At 38.6% G+C, this 20,658-nt stretch overlaps 1 protein-coding gene across 1 annotated transcript in view; it reads right to left on the bottom strand.

Annotated features, from left to right (window-relative positions):
• mcl1b (MCL1 apoptosis regulator, BCL2 family member b) overlaps window positions 1–19,461 on the bottom strand; it is a 28,209-nt gene extending 8,748 nt beyond the window's left edge. Inside the window, exons 1-3 of the mRNA XM_063486435.1 lie at window positions 18,861–19,461; window positions 18,382–18,632; window positions 18,139–18,251 (exon numbers count right to left, since the gene is read on the bottom strand). Of these exons, the coding sequence (XP_063342505.1) occupies window positions 18,139–18,251; window positions 18,382–18,632; window positions 18,861–19,302 (806 nt within the window). The 5' untranslated portion in view covers window positions 19,303–19,461. The remainder of the gene's footprint in view (window positions 1–18,138; window positions 18,252–18,381; window positions 18,633–18,860) is intronic.
• Between the last annotated feature and the right edge of the window lie 1,197 nt (window positions 19,462–20,658).

The raw sequence follows: 20,658 nt of genomic DNA, 5'->3' as shown, positions 1-20,658 counted from the left end.
TGGCTGCCTTCTGACTGACATTTGTTGGGAATTAGTTTCCACGAGTGACATGAGTTTCACATATCTGAAATATTCTAATTGCCAAAAATATCTAAACTGCTTTAAGGTGGTTTGGTGTAGAGGTTTGCAGGACACGTGCCATCCACCAACCACCATCCACCAGTATACTGAATGTTTACGTTACTTTCACGTGGACTCGATCGTGCATTACACATATGCCACAAGGTCACTACTAGAGGTTTTTTTTTTTTTTTTTTTTACTGCTGTACAGAGATCCTGTGCTATTTTTATATGTAATATGCATAATGTTTGCACAAACTTTCTTGGATCTACTGACATATGACTAGAATTCCTAAGCAAAGTTTCACGAATCTTGTGACTGCTGCGGGAAGCTATGATCACACAAACTTCTGTGACGAAACTAAAACTAAAGTTTCCTTATTTTCCACCGTCTCCAGTATTAAAAGCGATTGATTTGCTGTGGATTTGTGTAGAATCTTTTGTTAACAGCTGCCCTTATCACCAAAGGCAAAAGACTGAAACTTGTGTAGGAGACTCACTTTATACAGCTGCACTGTGAAACTGAATCAGTCTTTGAGCGTGGGCGTGCAGCTCAAGAATGTGGAGAGTGTGCCAAAGCTACCTCACATTTGGTAAACAGACATGTACTTCCCCAGTCCACAGACTCCTGTGTCAGGACCTTTAATTAAGTCAGATATGTGAGTGGGATGTAAAAGTCTGCCAGTATTTCACTCAAAACACAGAAGGTGTCAGATTATTTTTTTATTTTTTATTTTTTTAGGTAGGAGAAGAATTTTTCTGCGTGGGCTGATAAAGCACAGAAAAACATGTCTTTTGGGATATGACATGAAACCATGACCAAGTCTTATGAAAACATCATAGCACATGGAGACCAAAGCTGTTCAGGCAGGCAGGTATAGAAAGGTCTTAAATTGGTTGCATTGCACACCATCAGCCTGAGGTGCATGCCATATGCTTCAGGCTAGACATGGATTTTTGAAGTGTGCTACCCATAAAGCCACAAAAAAAAGAACAGCCAAGGCTGGAGGAAAAAAATGTTCCTCCACACAACAAAGATGAGATTTCTGCACCTATGTTGGTAAACGGTGAGAAAACAAATGCTTTCTATAATTTTAGTAACAGATTTCCTGTTTTTTTTTTTTAGCAGATTAAAGCAATTGAGTCTACATTTAGGTATGTTTTGTGATGTGTATTAAGAGACTAGCTGTGTTTCTGTTCCTTGTGCTGCATAAAATACTATCAAATAGCTGTGAACCAGAAAGAATGATTCTTCCAGACAAGGCGGGGTGCAAACCAAAACTTACACAGGAAAACATAACTGTTCCTCTCTTTCTGTAAACTGAGGAGCCTCTTCGAGGTTCACTGAAGGGCTCTTTGAATTCCTTTGGACTAAGCTCTTGTTTTTCTGTACTAAAAAGGGAATGTCTGGGTGCTCATACTGAAACTGGAAAATGCCTTGGATCACTGAACTAAAGCAACGCAGCTCATGTGCACTTCATGCAGTCTGCATATGACCACATTAGCTTCTCAGGGTCCAGTTCCAGGGCACACAGACCTGTGATTATTCATCACAGTATGCCCAACAAACTTAATGCAGAGACTTACAAGCTACATCACAATCAAAGGTGAAAAAAGTAGATGGAACAAACTAGCATGGTGCTACAGCTTTGTGTCAGGATAACAAAATCCTTTTGACATAAGTAATTACTAATGGTTGATACTCATTGATAATCTTCATTTAACTTGGTATTGAACCATTTAGCACTAACACTGACACTAGCAAAAAAAATGCCATTAGTTGTATAGGTATTCGATTATAGACAAAAGTACCGGGGGAAAAATGAAATATTGACCTGGCCCAAATCTGCATTTGAGGTTAACATGCGTCTGGAGACATGTTAATTAGACCAAATGCACATTTAGGCACCACAAGATGAAGGATCACAAAGTTGATAAGAGACATAATCTGTTCACGTTAGCATATCAAATATTACGTGTATGCATGATGTATGTTTAATAAGGTTTGTGTATTTTTCTCATGTAACTGGACATGAGGACAAACATCAAGCGTGTTTCTCCTTGACCTTGTGTACATGTCCTCTCCACGTGCCGTCATTGAGCTTGGGAACACCATTTGTGTTAATCATTGCTTGTTGCATCATGTCTTCCCATGAGACTGTGCACTTCTTCCTTGTCTCACGCCTATCACGTTTCATTGCCAGAATCTGATGCAGTGTCAGCTAACACCTATTTTCCCCAAGTCCTACAGTAAGCCTAACCTGAATGTTTTTCTTGGATGCTCTGGGACTTTCTCACCTGTTTAATCCCATCTATGAATATAGAAAGAGAAATAGAAAATAGTCTCCTTTCCTTTCCAGTCAATAATCAACAACAAAAAGCTTACTGAAAACACATTCAGTTGTCCTGGTGTAAACGGTTCCCACACTCAGCTGGTGTTGCTACTATTACAGAAAGAGCTGACGTCACTGAATGGAATGGCCCCTAAATGCTAATAATTGTAGGATTGTGTGGGAAAAGTTACGAAATGAAAACATCACGTTGAGATTTTATCATTATGTTGGTACTATGTGGGTACAGTGTTCTCACGAGAAATTTTTTTTTCTAAAAAAAAAAACAACAACAAAAAAAACAATCCATGATAGCTGGAATGGTCACAAATCCTGACAGAGCAAGTGTGGTATACATTCACAGAAACACAAAAGGCTGCACACAGCACATTTGAGATCAAATGCACTCAGAAGTATACTGTTCTTACAGAAGTCAGAGGTCACACACAGAGGTTATACAGTTTATCCCAGTTTTATCAGAGAGATCTGCTTCCAGTCAGCAGGTATGGGATAACTGCACAGTTTTGTGACATGTCTAATGAAAATGTTTGTTCAGGTTGTGAACTGTCCATTTCTGATTAAGAAACAAATTAAGTAAATAAAGTGAGTGGCGGAAGTTCATCGCTGTATAGTGAAGGTGGTGATGGAGGAGTGATGAATAGGGTCTGTCATCTCTGCTCACATACAGAGATGAGTAGGAGGATGTTGTTTACAACCTATTTCCGAAAAGTGCTTTCAAGTAAATATATTTGGTTTCCTCTGTCACGGTTGTGAACAAGTTTATATTCTGCATAAGACGCTCCAGGCTTTTGAACTCCCTTTTGTTAATCAATTTCAATTTTATTTATAGACCACCACGTCACAACAACAGTTACCACAAGGCACTTTATATGGTAAGATGAATAAGCTTCAACAAAATAGAGAAAACTGTAACAGTTAGACGACCCCCCGATGAGCAAGCACTTGGTGATTTGAGTGGAAAGGAAAAACTCCCTTTTAACAGGAAGAAACTTCAGGCAACACCAAGTTCAGAGAGTGGCAACCATCTGCCGGATAACTGGAGGGAAACAGAATAAAAGACACACTATGTAAAAGAGGCAGAGATTATAATAACCAATGATTAAATGTAAAGTGGAATATAAACACACACAGGAGAGAGAGAAAAAAGTAGGAAGTGAAGAAGGAAGGCTTGGTGCATTATGGGAAGCCATCAACACCCTAGGCCTAATGCAGTATAACAAAGGGATGATTCAGGATCACCTGATCCATCCCCGACTATGTGTTTTATCAAAAAGGAACGTTTTAAGCTTCAGCTTAAAAGTGCAGAGGGAGTGCATGTCCAGCCAGCTTCCAGTTTGTGCAAATCCAAACTGGAAGCTGAAAGCTGAAGGATCTGCCCTCCATCCTACTTTTAAATATCTTAGGAACCACAAGTAAGCCCACAGTCTGAAAGCAACGTGCTCTAGTGGGGAACAATGAGGTCTTTAAGATAAGATGGGCCTGATTATTTTTAAAAACCATGTGCTTGTACAATGAATACTGAACTTGAGCTGACTGTTACTGCGATTTGGTGCTATATGAATAAAACTGAATTGAACTGAGCTGGCGTTAGAACCTGATTAGCTTCGTTTTCCCATTTTAAACAGCAACCGACAGATCTGCAGCAACGACGTGATGTTATCGTGTAAATGTGGGAAAAGATCTCTGAGGAATGTTTCAAGCACTTTGTTAAATCTATGCCACAAAGAATACTGTGAAGAATGCGGCACTGAAGACAACAAGAACTCCAACCTGGACAAACAAACAAGGTGTAACCAAGTGAAGTGTCTGTTGAGTGTACAGTTACATTTTATTGTGGCAGCAGCCTCTTTTGGCCAAAATGAATATTTTGCACATCAACCATCTACCAAACATGGATTTTAACTTTGTTTTTCATTTCAAACCAATAGTTAATGTTATTTTTTCTATGAACATTCTGCCGTATTAATCTAACCAAAGTTCTCCTGTTCATATTCCAGGGTGCAGTTTTCAAGGTTGCAGATTGTGTCAGGTTAAACATCACACGTGAAAATGTTGCCCTTCTCATTAAAAGAGGCACATTTCCTAAATGTATGCCTTTTCATTCAAAGCTGAGCTCATTGTTGAAGCAAGCAAATACAGAACTGCAAACAGCATCTGCACAAACACTACGATCAGATGACATATAATATAGCCCATGGCAAACACGTGGCATGTGTATATGCACATTTCGCGCAGTTGTATACCTGATATCACCTGAGTTTTCAATGCTTTTTTCCCCATTACTGTTCATTAGGTACGCAATGAAATCAATCATGGTCAGGCCAGGTCCCGTGTCCTTCATTTTAGAAGTGCTTTTTAAACAAGAAAAGCTTAAATGTTAGCCTGGTAAACATAATCAGCTTTCTTTTTATTCAGACTTCAGACCTTCATTGCAATCTTAAGGTGTGCTTGTGCACTTTCGGTAGGTAACACATGAATTACCACAACTTTCTGATAAAGGAATTATTTACAGTTCTTTTTGAAAAATGTGTCTTTCTAAAAATATCTCCTCTTTTTTGGTGAAAGTGTATAATAAAGTAAAGACCAATGTTTAGCAGCAAGTCAGTGATGGTATTGACATATATTGTTCCATTGTTATTGGCGTACATTTGCTTAGTATTATAATCACACCACCCACGCAGTAATTTCCGTTTCATGCCACGCTTACCCCATCTATCAGATTTCTATCTTGATAAGTTTCTGCCTTATTTAGCAAAGCATTCTTAAGAAAGACTTAAGCCAACACCTTCCCAGCTACATTTGGCCATTCAAATGTAGTGTAGCAAATATAACACTGTATTCTCGTTGCTTGGACAGAGGCGAGTGATAAAGTAATTTTGAGCTGCAAAACCAGTACAAGCAACCTGATGCCTGGCACTGGTCACTGTATTGCAAGCGTCACATGCAGCAAATTAAAGTTGAGCTGGCCTGAACATTTTCAGCTCTGCAATGATGCAGTAAAGCATCAACCATATGTTCATATGTTTGTGCACACAATGTAGCTGGCCACACTCTGCTGTTGTGTGCAGTACAGGAGCTTAGCCTAAACCAGCCCTGTACAGTCTAGCTAAAGTTGGCATTCATGACCAATGGCGGTAAGGAGCTGGATGGACACAGATCAAGTGTCCTCAAGTCTGCTACCAAGGTACGTAAGCAATGCCTCCATAAGTGCTCTCAACTGACCGCCAATGTTCACAGACAAAGAAGACCACGGGTGATGTCAAAAAAGACTTAGTAACAGTGTAGCCACACTTGGCTTAGTAAGCTTTCAGACTGCAGTAAACAATGGATTTGCTGGGGACTATCTTCAGCTGTGGATTATTACACATTTCATGAGTCAAAGTAAACTACAGTAAGTGTTTGTATGTCACCTGTTATAACATTGTGACTTCTGATGAATTAAAATTTTGGAACATTGATGAGAATCTGTTTCAAAAAATGAGATGATATACATCAGTTCGGTCAGGTTATTGCTGGTTGTACTCTTCTTATGGAATTTTGTAATAATTAGGAAAATATCCCCAGCTCAGTTCTGATTAGAAGAAACTTCAAACAATTCACTTTGTTGTTTCTGAACACGTCTGATCTTCAGCTAAACCTCTTTTCTAGTTTGGACTTTGATTGAATTCGTAGGATTTGTATTAAGGCATTGGAGGAATGCAATATTATTTATTCTATATAAGCATCCATGGCAGAATTTAAGTGGATTATGCTTTTAAATTGTGTTTTCCACAACACAATGACCAATCTTTTCTTTGTCTTTATGAAATGACAGCCTACCAACACAGGGATCAACACTTTACCAAGCGGCTTTTTTCTGGTAATGTGAAGGCGACAGGCTCGAGCTAGCAGACCTCTCTTTTTGTCTTTGGTTATCAGCTGAGCTTTTATTTTGTCTGTGTGGTAATCCCTCGTATCGTCATGTATGGGGGAGGATGAAAGACTTTAGACCTGACCCAAATTCACAGAAAGTCCTTGAGACATAACAATGGCAAAGCCTATAGCAAAAGCCCCTAATTAAGTGTGTAGGTATTTTCTGAGGCATGTAACTGGGGAACTATGCACTGAAAACAGTAATTTAATTCTCTTAGTAAAACATTTAACAGAACTTGGACTCTACCTAACTATTTTATACCAGGTCATTTTCATTGTCTGGAGATTGCACTGTTTGGGGGAGTTTTTTGCCAACATCAGCTAGATAAGAAACACTCTAAAATGGCAGGATAAAATTTTGGGAGGAACGTCACAGAGTAGTGCTGCAACTACTAAATTATTTAACCCCCATGTTGTTCTGTAATCACCCTGAAACACAAACAGGTAAGAAATAAATGTAAAAGACCTCAGACCTAACTATAAACTTTATTAATCTCCAAAAGTTGATTCTGTTCATCTGGACGTAGCGTTTTGTGGGAGAAACGTTTCGTCACTCATCCAAGTGACTTCTTCAGTCTCAGCTGACTGCAGGTTTCCCCAAATCTTATAAACAGTACATTTGCATAATGACTGAAACCAGCCCACTGAAGGAACAATGGGCTGGGAGGTCAGTTCCTTAATCATAATTATGCAAATTCTCATGACCATTGATCAACAACCACTGACCAAAACCAACTGATCAACCTGCAGTCAGCTGAGACTGAAGAAGTCACTTGGATGAGTGACGAAACGTTTCTTGAGAATGCATCAAGAAGATATAAACTTTATTTAAAAAAAACAAAAAACCCCTTTACAACTTTAAGGTTAAAAGTAGAGAGGGTGTCCAACTCCTGAATACAAATTGGGGGTTGGTTCTAGAGCAGAAGCGCCTGATAGCTGAAGGCTCTGCCTCCCATTCTACTTTTGTAAACTCCAGAAACCGCAAGTAAGCCTGCAGTCTGGGAGCAAAGTGTTCTGTTGGGATAATATGATACTATGCGTGATCATTCAAAAAGACTTTTAATTCAGTCCTGGATTTAACAGGGAGCTAATGAAGTGAAACGAATACTACCAACAGGAAGTCAATGTAATGATTCCTGCTTATCTTGACTTTGATTGCCCCATATTTTAGCTGCAAAGTTCAGCTTATTCCAGTACACAAGTTGCACGCATCTTTTCACTGAAACTTCAAACATACACTCTTGTCTTTAAGTTAAATTAAAGGTGAACTGAGAAAATGAAAGACTCTTTGGTAAAAAAAACTTCTATTGCTTACACTTTATCTTTGCTTAAAAACAGTCACTCTAAGCAATCTAACACACCCTAACCTCAGAATTATCTTAGTTGTTAGTCTTCAAGGATAAGTTATATAGTGGGTAATATAAGTGGACAATATAAGGTTTCAGAAAAATGTGTGGAATCATATTACAGTACTCATACTAGTAAACATGTCTAATGTTGCAAAGGAAAGAAAGCATAACACTTCTGTTTTCAAACCCGTCCTGTTGCAGTAGGGCTAGTTTAAGATCCTGTGGTGTTAAGAGAGGCGTTCGGGTACCAACATATAGTAACTTAGCTAGAACTGTAGTCACAACCAGTGGCAGTTTAGCACATGCAATAGACTACATGATACTCTACCATCATATATTTCAATCTTTCCCCATGGGTGCAGTTAAATAAAAACGTTACTGTTAGGTAACGCACAACTCAGAGTGTGATCTCTGGAGGACATTGCACTGAATTAATTCCTGCTACAGATATGCAAAAGAAACCGTGTAAAGAGAAAATTGACTGTCTCTAGTAGACGACATCTACAATTTCTTTTTGTTCCTACGAGAAGTTAAATGGCAGATTCAAAATAAATAAATAAAAAATAGGCAACACTGAATTTGGGAGTCTCCAAAATTTCTTGGGTAAGGTCAAGAAAATAAATAAAAGCAAAGGTATTCGTTATAGCCTTGCTAAATACACTTCATTTTGAACAGCATGATTTCATTATCAGTTAGAACCCATTAAGCAACTTCCACTTATCCAAGTCAAGTTAGTGGTTGGGCTGGAGCCTATCACAGCTACCACTGGGCAAAAGGCAGATCACACTCCTGACAGGCTGACAGTCTTCAGCTGGGTTAACACAGAGAGGCAGAAAACCCTTCACACTCACATTCAGTCTAGAATTATCAACTGAAAAGGCTAGCCCCCACACCACCACACCAAAAACAAACAGATGACAAAGAATTTATGGATTTCCTTTTTAACAATTGTCAAAAGAAATATCTGAGTATGCCTTCTAGTGAAAAACTGAACTCCTATCCAGACTGCCACAGTCGTAAGCCAGCTGATGCTATTGAGACAAAGAACTTTGTAAAACATAATATAAGTGAGAAATAACTTCCATACTTAAAATTGTAAAGTAAACTACACAAATATGGTACTAGAAATCTACCAGGAAGCTTACATGTAGCTCTTGTGCTAAGCCTTCTGCCCAGCCTGCCCTATTGTGCCATATGACTGGGACCACTAAGGAATGAATGATGCGTCAGTCAAGCTTAGCTCATGACATTAAAGTATGACTCATGTTTGTCTCCTTTGCAGCAGTAATATTTGCTAGTCCAACTAAAAATCTGTGGGTTTGCTTGAGAAGTAAATTTAAATCTCAGACACCGGAGAGAGATTCATTTGCAAAGGGTCTGTGTTGAATCTTTTTGCTGACCAAGTGCTGAAACAAGAAAAGTGGATGTATAAATCCTGCTGACAAAAGAAACACGTGTTTCAACGCACTCATCCTTTCAGCAAGAAGAATCATGGAAAAAAAATTCATGTGATACAAAGACGCATGATCCCATATTTTCAGTGGTGAAATGGTAGTAAGTCATATGAATTATGTTCGGCACTGGGGTTCTCGAAAATGACCACATAAATGGATGACTATCAGCAGCATACTGTGTTTTTTTTTTTTTTTTTTTTCATAAACACAATAACCTTCATTCATCTGGGATCAGTGGCTTTTAAACATTGAGCTCCAGAGATTGTTGTGAGGAATGTTAAAAGCTGCAGATCTCAATAAACAACCAGCGGCAAACATGCGGTTTCCCAAAAAAAGGTGAAGGCAGGGTGGGGGAGCCAACAACCTGAAACCAACACTGACCACCTGACCTCCACCCACCAGTGATAACATCATCACACCTTGGAACATTCGGGTTAAACAAGTCCAGGCGTGTCACAGATTGACCCCAAAATACCAGAAGTCAATGGAAAGAGACGCCTTGCAGCCAAGTCACGATGCTTCTGAAAACAGAATGCAGGGCAAAAGCTACTTCTGCCACAGGTCATAAGAGTTCAGTGACTAAGAAGGAAACATGACGCAATTCTCAGATGGTTGTCACCCCCTGTTATTTTTCCCTTACAACTGTATCATCAACACAAACACAGAAAACATCATGAAAGTAACCGATAACATAAAAACTGCATGTCTGAAGGTTCTCAGTCATCCAGGTCATCATAATCTAAGGAGCTTGGAAAGAAAAGCGCTGGTCTGCTTTAAGTTTCCTTGAAGACGTTTCACCTCTCATCCGTGAAGTTTCTTCAGTTCTAAGAGCAATTGGTGGAGAATCCCAGATTTTAAGCCCTATGGGAGTGTCCCCAAGAGGGTCATAGACCCCTTATTGATATTGAGCCTCTAATTTACTGAGTAAATCACATGATAGGGTGGGACTAGGCTTCACAATGGGTTCAACCAAAACCTTGGTTGATTGTGACCCACACCCGTTTTCACACCTTGGCTCGTGTGATTAGGTAAAGGATCAACAGGGGATCCATGACCCTCTTGGGAACACTTCCATAGGGCTTAAAATCTGGGACTCTCCACCAATTGCTCTTAGAACTGAAGAAGCTTCTCGGATAAGAGGAGAAACGTCTTCAAGTTCACACACTTTTCTTTCCAAGCTTCTTATAAAAACTAAATCCAAAACCAGATTTTATCAGGTCACACGAATCTGCACTTAAGAGTCTTTAGATTTATTATATCCCCTCACTGTCCAAACTCTTACGATAAATCTTCTTTTTATTATGATTATAACTTAATTTAGTTTTGCTTTCATTTTCATTCTGACTTTGAACTTGAATATTTTGCATGAATGCACAGCTGCATGGGATTGCATTTTCTGGTTCTCATTGCAAAATGTGATTGTAATAATATAGATCATTGTACATTCTTCCTAAGACCAGATTCCCAACCAGACAATATCACCAACTTACATGGAGCCCCCAAAAGCTTCCACATGTTACTTTTTTCTAGACTAACTGCATGTTTTTTCTGTCAATTTACAACTTTAAATATTCTTTATTGACTAAGGTAGTTCCTGCATCATGTGTTAAGTTTGTGTGTATCTTATAGGCAGGCTGGCTCTCTGTCAATATCCAGCTGAATAGCTATGCTCAAATGGTACATGTTAATAAATAAAGTTGTTTTTAGTGATATTACCATATATGGAGATAAATGTCGACATAATTCCAGTGTTGTACTCACAGTTCTAAACTCAGATGACTGCACAGAGTTGGCAGTCAGTAAGGACACAGTTGGAAATTTTGACCTTGGGCCACACTGATGGGTTAATCTAACCACTTCCATTTCTCAGGTCACTTTATTGTGTCAAACTTAAGAAATCATGTTACTATAGAACTCCAACGGTAACCCATGTCTCAACGGCATATTTGTACATTGGGCTACCAGACTATATCACAGCAGAAGACAAATTGTAACTTCAAAAAAGCAGTCAGAAAGTTATTTTTCCTGCCTTTGTGCTCATTTAAGCCCATGCAAAGTAAATTCAGAATAAAGTTTTTGTTGTTAAAAAAAATATATAAGAAGTATAAGAAAAAAAACACTGCCATGTAAAGGCTTGATAAATAGCTATCGATTGACAAGCACAGACTTCTGTGGCTTGCTATTTATTCCTCAATGCGCTGCAATTTCCTTCCTGTTGGTAACATGCTGGGAACATCCCACCCTTCCAGACAGAATGTGATTCTTGTTACCAAACTGTTCTATCCTTGGAATAGAACAAAACACGGCAAGCTTCCAATGACTTCACTCAGGGTCAAAGACTGGCTGTAGAGTACAAAATGTGCTGAGAAAAAGCCTAGAGTTAAGCTTCTGCTTAAGCAAATAAATGAAAATGTGTCGCATAGCAGCCAATAGCACATTGTTGTTGTTTTTTTTCTTAAAGGATTATTTATTTATCCTTAAAGATGCATTATCTGTGCTCACAGGATTTCCTTCTGGGAGAATAAAGAATAAAGTCTTAAGAGGTTATTCCATTGACAGTTATCACACATGTGTTTGCATCAAAGTCCCTGATGAAGGCCAATATCTGGTGATTTAAACTAATTCAGACACCTTGGAAGTAGTTGAAGTTAAGCTAGAAACTTCTACACTGTTCCAAAAACAAAGAAACACAGACAAAAAAAAAAAACAAACCTGTATGAGCCCATAAAGTTAGATGTTCAGTGCCGTTTCCAAAGCAAGTTGTAAGATGTTTAATTTAAATGCTACTTAAAATCACTAACAAAGAAAACTGACACTAAGCTGTTACAATTTGAAAAATCGATGCAAATCTTAGTGCTAGCAAATATTGAAGTTGGGTAATACCAAATGCTTTTGTTACATTCTGGAAAATCAGACAACTAATCAGGTTAATTGACAATAGGTTAGCAATGTGATTGGGTATTGGGTAGTCAATTGTCAGTAGCACTTCACCAGCGTAAAATTACACAGAAATGGCAGCCAACAGCCAATTAAGAACTATTGCTGAAGGAATTATAAGAAAGCTTGATTACAGTATTAGAGTTGAGGCTGTGCTGAAGAATGAAGATGGTCAAATGTTGACTTTCAAGTTTGTTAGAGTTGTACAAATTCTGTTTTAGGCTTATATACTGCATTTCCATGTAAATTTCATTCAATCACACCCCATTTCCCTAGCAAAATATAAAGAGGGCTGGCACAAAACATCTGCAGTATTGTGTATAAACAAGATCTAGGATCACTGGTGCCTTCTCTGGGCCTGAACTCATTTAAGATGGCGTTAATGAAGTGGAAAACTATCTCAGTTTTGTTAACGGCATCTTAACGAGCAGAGAGACAAGGGGCAATGTGTTCTGTTTAGAAGCTAGCATCAAATAATAGCATCTATAATGATGGGGCACTAGTACACATTGCACAAGCAACTTAAACATCTTAATGCTGAGTAGCACATACAGGATTTAAGAGGAATGCATACTGCCATCTTCCTTACATCTTGATCAAGGAAGGCCTTACTTATTTCAGCAAGATGTTCTACATCTACATCTACATGTTACAGCAGCTTTGCTCCATGAGGTAATACTGTGTGGTTGCTAAACTGGCCTGCCTGTAGTCCAAACTTCTCACGCACTGGAAACACATGACTCAAAGTAGGTGACACAAAATATTACTGTTGTGCAAGTGACATCCAATATAAAGCAAGAATGGGAAAAGAGAAAAGAAATACAAGAAATGGTCAGTTCACAAATGACTTTTGTCAAAAGAAGAAGTGATGCAACACGATTGGAAATGCTCACCTCCATGATCGGACTTTTGTTTTTAAAATGTGCATATATTAAACAAACCACAGTAATTCCGATTAAAAATTTTATATGATTACCAACCCTTTCTCCGACTTTTGCTACACTACATGTCACATGTCTAATTTTTTCTGAGTAGTGTATAAAGAAATGAAGGATGATAAGACTTTTGCACATTACTGTAGAAGTGACTCAAAATGTTAAGCAGTCTTCCAGCTTCTCCACTGCAGCCATCGTGGACATTTTTCACAATGTTATGATGCTTATTGAACGAATGATACCAAGAAAAACAAATGAAAATAATTATTATTTGGGGACTTTTTGCATGAAACTGTGGAAGCTAGCCTTACAATAAGCCATCTTAAAGCAAACACTCACTAAAAGAGAAGAGTGCATTTATTTCTATGGAGAATCCTAAACTTGCTTGGCAACTTAATTTGGAAACAAATGCATAATTTTCCTGTAGTTTGCATATCTTTGCGTACTAGACAGTGGTAAGCCTTAGCTATTTATAACATCACAAACTAGACGCCTATATCAAAATTACAGAGAACCTAGGCAGAGAACCAAAACCGATCCTGAAGTGATCTAGTCTGCCAAACAATATAAAATTTACTCATTTAAATAAATGCCATTAATAAGACTACTATAAGAAGTGTTTGTTTGTTTTTTAAAGAAAAAGGTATGAACACAGTTTAAATGTACAGGGTGTCAAAAGAAAACTGAGGACTGCAGTAGAAACCGACAAGAGTCCAGCCTGTATGTCATAACTGCCAACACGGATAAGCCGATAATACTGCACTATGGTCATCAGTCAAGCCAAAGAATAAAGTTTCAGCAGGAGAGATGACTCCACTCGGGAAGGAACATGACACGTCACCCAGTGGATCCAATTTGATCTGAGATAAGTATCACCTCACCAAGAAGAGATTAATGTTCAAAGGTTCAGGCTGAGCCATTGACGAACGCAAACCACACAACCTCTGGTTTGCAATTATTATTTAAAAAAAGCTTCTATTTAAAGACATTGTTTTCTTTATCTACATCCTGAAATAGCAGCTTCCAACAACGGCTTTGGAAATGCATGGGAGCAAGATACTCATATCTATGAACAGTTCCTACCACAGAACACACAAGTATGATTAGACAGGAGAAAATAGAATTTAAGCTGAAAACCCAAAAACAAACAATATGGCAATCTGACACAGCAGTAGATGGCTTATTTATATTTGAATGCTTAATTAACAAAAAGCAACAATGGATGGAGAGATGCCAAATGGGAAGTCAGAATGAGTGGGACTGACTTCTGAACAGGAGTGGCTTTATTCTGGTTTCCAGACCAGGTACACCGAATCAGCTAATTACTTAAGCTGAGCTTTACAATGGTGCATTCAGGAATACCTAGGAAGACTGAGATATTAGCCACAGGCAGGGGCTTTCACAGATTCTGATACATCCTTCAAGTTCTTTTTTTGTTGTTGTTGTTGCAACTGTTATATAGTATCTCCTCTAACAATACCACATAAAAAAAGACTGCAGCCACGTTTCTACTTTCTGACACTCGAGGTGGCAGGTATCCACTGGGTGTAAGGTGAAGTCAACCATCTTATCATAAAAGGAAGAAAAAAGATAGTATGATGTAGTGAAGTCCAGTATCATGGAACCATTGTAGTGCAAAATAATCGCTAATGAACAGTCATATGAATAAAGTTGTTCATAAATTTGTCTGTAAATCTATAGAACTGTAATTTTTCCTTAAAGTTTTGCAATGTCATCTAAGTAGCACTGAGTTGCAATGTGGACTATATTACGCAAAGTGGTTTCAATATTTTCATGGCAAGTTTCTTGCACAATGAGCACATAACAGATCATATGTAGTCTTTGCTTCTGTAAAAAAATAAATAAATAAATGAAATAAACAACAGACTGTTGACATCCATTTATAAGTAAATGAGCATGAATGAAAGGCTTGTGTGAGTTATAACAAGGACAGGTTTGTAGCTGCTTTTATCAGAGAGAATGTGCATGCACATGTCTGCTTTTTGCATAAATGGTAATGGCATTCAACAGGCGTTTCTCTTCTGGGGAAACCAGTTATAAGTACAGATTCCAAAGAAGCGTGGGGACACTAGTGTCAGCAGAGATAAAGGCTGTGAACGGGCCCCAGCCACCAAAAGTAACAGAGTGAATGTTTAGCTTTAATGTCTGCAAAATGTAGTGTAGCGACTTGGATTTGATCTAGCACTAAATACAGGCCATCTACATTTTTATTTACATCAGTGTCCTGAGATATATTTAGACTTGTTTAGCTCAAAGGAACTCTTGCCATTAAAGGGGAGCCTTCAGCAGATACTTTGCAGTTATTTAAACATTTTCTCTTCAAGTCGAGAACAGACTTAGTCAAAGGTTTAATTAAAGTTTCCTCTCAAACCTTAAAGTAAACAGTGCAAGCCTCTAATTCTGTGCCAGTGAAGCAGCTCTGAACTCTTGTTCTGTCTCTTTGTGGCTAGTAGGGCATGCAAGCACTTAACTTTTTAATCTAACAAATTCTGCTCCCCTTTTACGCAGTGTTAATGCAAACTGCGAAAACTGGGCCTATCTTTGTATCTCAGGGTCAGAGTTCTCAGAATTCTACAGTGTGCAGTGTCGTTAAAGATTAACTTCTGCGTCAGCTGACTTCTCAGAAACACTGCTTATTTTAAAATCAAGGGGCGGGCTGTTGCTATGAGGAAGTAGAGCAACTTAACCAATACCATCTTCGGAAGGTCCTCAGGCTCATGTTTCAAAATTGCAAAAGAAACACTTGAGCAACTGAAATGGGTTGGACTTGAAACCAAAACTGTTTTCTGAAGTTTACTTTTGAATATCTCTGATGGGAGTTAAGGCAGACTGCCTTATCAGAGGCACCATAAAACAAAAACCTAATGAGCTGCAGACCAAAATCACTAGTTTTAAATGTCAAAGGGGGGTACATTGACTGATATCCAAAAGAGTTCTGCAGTCTGAGTAAAGACAGATTAGGCCCAACCATTTTATCTCTCTGCGTGGGTAGTTTCTGTGATGGTATGTGCAGACAAAGGTTTCTAAACCACTCCTCAAACTATCCCACGAAAGGAATTCAAGCTGATGTGTTGGAGTGAGCTTTTTCAGTTTACAGCTTCACTATTGTATCTGAACATAACTAATGCAGCTGGAAAATTAAAGTTTAAGAAAAAACAGAAAAAGGTGTATTGTGAGACTGTCATAGAATTCATCTCACAGCTTCCCCTTGCTGCAACTGACCACCTATCCCAGTGTATAAACCACAATGACTTTGAAATTTGTAAGCACAACACCCATTTCAGCAGCTGTTTCATTTTCAGTTCAATACAAAATCTTTGTTTTTAAATTCGTCTAAATTACTGGCATTTTCAGAATTGGTTTGCCAATATGTAGTGACAATGTGCTTCCCTCTTTTTGTGCACACCACTTTTGCTCTTTTCATATTAGATCTTCCACTTCTTACGGATGGAAAACACAGCTTTAGTTCTTCAGAAGGAGAAATTAACACACACACACACACACACACACACACACACACACACACACACTTATTCTTCCTAGTTACCAGTCTCAAGGTTGTTTAAAGATTGTGTGCTTCACACTGCAGCGCTTTCTTTTCTGCATACCCAGTCCATTCGGGTATTGTGCAAACTCCTCTATGAAATTGCCTCAGCCTTAATTCCCTATTGTCTACCAGTCTGTTCTTCACAGTTAACTACAGGGGTAACCTGGGTGGTAGATAACATTAGCCACAGGAGAAGACTAGGGGAGGCCTGCTGTGGATCATCACCATGGCGAGACACTCTCCATTTCTTCCTGAGACCTGAGTGAGTGTTTGTTCTGTAACCCAAGACAACAGGAGGATCTGAACAAACATGGGTGAAGCCACGCATCAGGATTGCTATCAACAAAACAGCAGCAGAACACCGTAGAAGTCAAGTGTACTTTAGAAACCTCCTGGATGGCAAAGACTTTAAAGATGTGTGCAGTTAAAAGACAAACTGGAATAAACTGCATCAACGCATGAAAAATATACCCAGACATTAAAAATGTAAAGACCCAATCAAATGTGCCATATGTGATAAGTCACTAGTCTCTAGGTAGCTAAAAACACAGGAAGTAGACAATGTTATGTAATTTCAGGATGTTATGAACTCCTTTACCCTAGTTTCACAATCTGCTTGTTGAATTCAGTTATTGTGCACCAGCTCTTTGCAGATAACTTGCTACAGATGCACCTAGAAGTGCGGATGCAGCTGAGCACTTTGTGTGAGTAAGGTGCTGCTGCAGCAGTCTCAAATTTCTAGGAAATGGCAGCCATTGCGCTGCATTTGGGTTGTGGTGTGACTGTATAAAGGCTAACAAATGTGTAGGTGTCAACTTTACTGCACAGGCCTAAATAAGCAGCATTAGAACTAACGAGCATAGATTTAACCAGCTTCCTGCTTTTGCGAATTTCCTTTTTAAGCAAAGAGTGTGAAAAGGCCAAACTATGTAAATTAAATATCTTTAATTGATCTGTACAGGGTTGTAGCTTACAGCTGGATCATAGACTGCTTTGTGTTCAAGCACATAGCCTCACCCCCCTCCCCCCAAACTGTTCTTAGTCCTTGTTCAGCTTTTCAACAGACTCAAAATTTCCAGAATCCTTTTACAGTCAAAAGTCCATGTTGTTGGTCTTGTCTCCTAGTGCAGTTCCAGCATTTTCATAATCAGGAAGTACTGCCACACTCATGCAAATCCACCTCCTCCAGCACTCTCTTGACTTCAGATATCCTCAAAAGATTGTAGAAGATCTGAATGGACTTTGGAAACTGGAATCATGCAGGTTTCGCTTCCTATTTTGATCTGGGTCATTCTTACAAACCACTGCCACCAAAACATTATTATACAACAAAATATAGTGAGTAAACAATCATTAAAAAAAAGACTAGCAAAAAAGGAAAAAAAATGTCTTTTTCCTTTTTATTATGACATCTTTTAGCAAAAATAGATCTCTGAATTAAATAATGTAATCTGAAACATTTTTCCTTTTGTCCATTCCACCTCCCGAAAGCGGTTTGAAAAGGTGTCCAATGGAGAAGGGGAAAAAAAAAAAAAAAAAAAAAGAAGGTTGCTCAGTGTCCAACAAATTCACCTGATCAACAGGGCCAGTGTTGCCCCAATACCAGCAAATCCAGCAAAGGCCATGAGTGTGTGCCTGACTATCGACTCAGGGTCTGCTATTCGAAAGAACTCCACAAAGCCATCCTGGAAAGAAGAAAGAAAGATGGGGTAAGAAAGAGGCAGATTATGTTCACTGGGCACAAAATACTTTCTGGGAAAATAAAAGGAAGTTATGCAACCAGGAACTTTTTTTTCTAATCCTGTCATTACTCACCCATGCATTGTTTTTGACAATCCAGTCTCGCTGTTCAGACAGCAGGTATGCAGAAATCTCTTGGCTCACTAGCGCCACGCAGTTGTCCCTGCCCTTTTCCTTCAGGTGCTGAGAGACCACTGCCCCGAAGGCCACAAAGCTGGCAATACGACCCCAGTTGGTCGTGCTGTCTCCAAAGAGGCTCTTCGCTACAGCACCGACAAATGACATATCCTCGTCTCTTTCATCCAATGATAATTTATTAATCATTCCTGCGAAAAGAAAATTAGACTAGATCAGAAAATCGATGTCACTTATTCTAAGTCGAAGTTTGTGAAATGTGTAAATTCTATTTTAGTATATTAGCAGTTTGGTCTCGGTTTAAAAATTGCAAGCTTGTTGTGGTGACTTGAAGCAGATAAAAGGCAGCCTGTGAGTGAAGCAGACAAACGCTCTGAAAGGTCTTTGTGCAAAATCCGCACGGACAGGTTTCAACTTACCATTGTAAGCGTATCTGTGCTTTTCTAATACGTCCGCAACAACTCTTTTCATCGTTTTTAGTGCTTTGGTTTCCTTTCGTTGAGGCTGAGAAAGTCCAGTAAAGTCACCCAAAAAACTGTGAATAAGGAGTTTCGTTTCTCTCTCCAGCTCCTCGTCGGATTCACTGTCCGAATGAAACTCCGGGGTGCTCGGCAACGAACCGTCTTCCTCCCGGTCCCGGATAGCTTTTGTTTTATACCCGTTTGTTGAGGTTACCTCGAGGTTGTTCGGCCGTTTGGGGGTACCATTGGACACAATCCCGTTGCTAGAGTCTTTAGAGGAGCCTGTAGCATTCTGCGGAGAGGAATTTCCCGATCCGTAGTGCATTGGTCCCTCCAGGACTCCATTTTGAGGAAGAAGATAGTCTATGAAGGTGCACTGGTTCCTTTTCGACATCATCATCTTGTTAACTTCAAACTAACACCGAACTGTTACACGAAAAATACTTCGAGAAGAAAATCGGCGTTAGGCTATATTTGACAAAAAGCTAGCTTCTTGCCTAACGCGTAATCTCTGGCATTTTCTCTCGAGCGGAAGTAACGCACTGAGAACGGTTGCGTCCGCTCAGGAGCCTTTTATAGTATTGCACTGACTTACTGACGCACGACTGAGTAGGCGTAGAAAAATTTCCAGTTCAAACCGTGTTTTAAAAAAGAGCAAGATAAAATAACAGGAACCATGGTTTTCATTAAAGAAAAATAATAATAATAAACACATCATTTCAGGAAAAACAAATTAGTGCAAAGATTTATCAGTGAGTTACTGTTGTGTTTCTCCATTACATTAAAACGAAAGGTATGAAGATGTATAACAGGCATTGTCATAAACACTCCCAAAATTAATTCTAAAAAATTATAACAACAATACAACTGAAAACACGCACAGAGGTTATAATTAAAACTCTGTTGTTATGTCCTCATTATTACCCGTCAGAACAGTTGACTAATATACGTTTAACCTTTATTTTGGGAAATCTCGTAATATTAGTTTTTTGCTGTTTTTGTTGTTGTTTGTTTGTTTGTTTTTGTTTTCAACACACGTTGTAAGATAAGATACTCCATTTATTTCCAGATTTGGGAAATTATTTTCCTACGCTTGGCAACATAACAACAAAAATAATAATAATGATAAAGCAAAGTAAAATATTTTAAACTCAAAGCAAAACATAATTTCATTTAACTGATAATAATAAAGTAGTTTAAGACTTTATGGTTAAAATATAATGTTATAATTATAGTGTATTGGATTATCTTGTAACAGATGTGTTGCACTGTAGAGGGACATTCACCTAGGTAGGAAGTGACACCATTACACTCCTTTGATATCACTCCAACACTAATCTTCCAATAAAGGAGTATAGGAAACCATCATCTTAAATCTCCGAGCTCCATGACGTGCCATTGATTTACAACAACCCTATCCTCACATAAGCAGAAGTGCATTTAATCTATGACAGAATGCCAATGTTGACACATTTCCTTAAGTTAAAGAACTGTCTTTGCTTTGCCAATGTCAAAATATATTCTAATTAGTAGCTTTCATCACCTTTCATGTTATATGCTGGTATAACAGAAATACCTAGAATTTTCCATCCTGGCTCGTCTCTCACACCTGCATGATTATGCCTCCCCCTAGTGGTAAATGAAAGCTTGCGCCTCCTATGCGTTTGTGTGTCTGATAATGCTTCTTTCTTCTTCTGTTTTTTTTTTTAACCCAGAACATTCCGGGTTTTACGCCTCATCCCGAAATTTCTTCTGT

This window comes from Pelmatolapia mariae, linkage group LG10_11 (genome assembly GCF_036321145.2).
Source record: "Pelmatolapia mariae isolate MD_Pm_ZW linkage group LG10_11, Pm_UMD_F_2, whole genome shotgun sequence".
Taxonomy (NCBI): Eukaryota; Metazoa; Chordata; class Actinopteri; order Cichliformes; family Cichlidae; genus Pelmatolapia; species Pelmatolapia mariae.
Note: the sequence above shows the minus strand (reverse complement) of the source record. Positions and strands in the feature narration are given on the sequence as shown.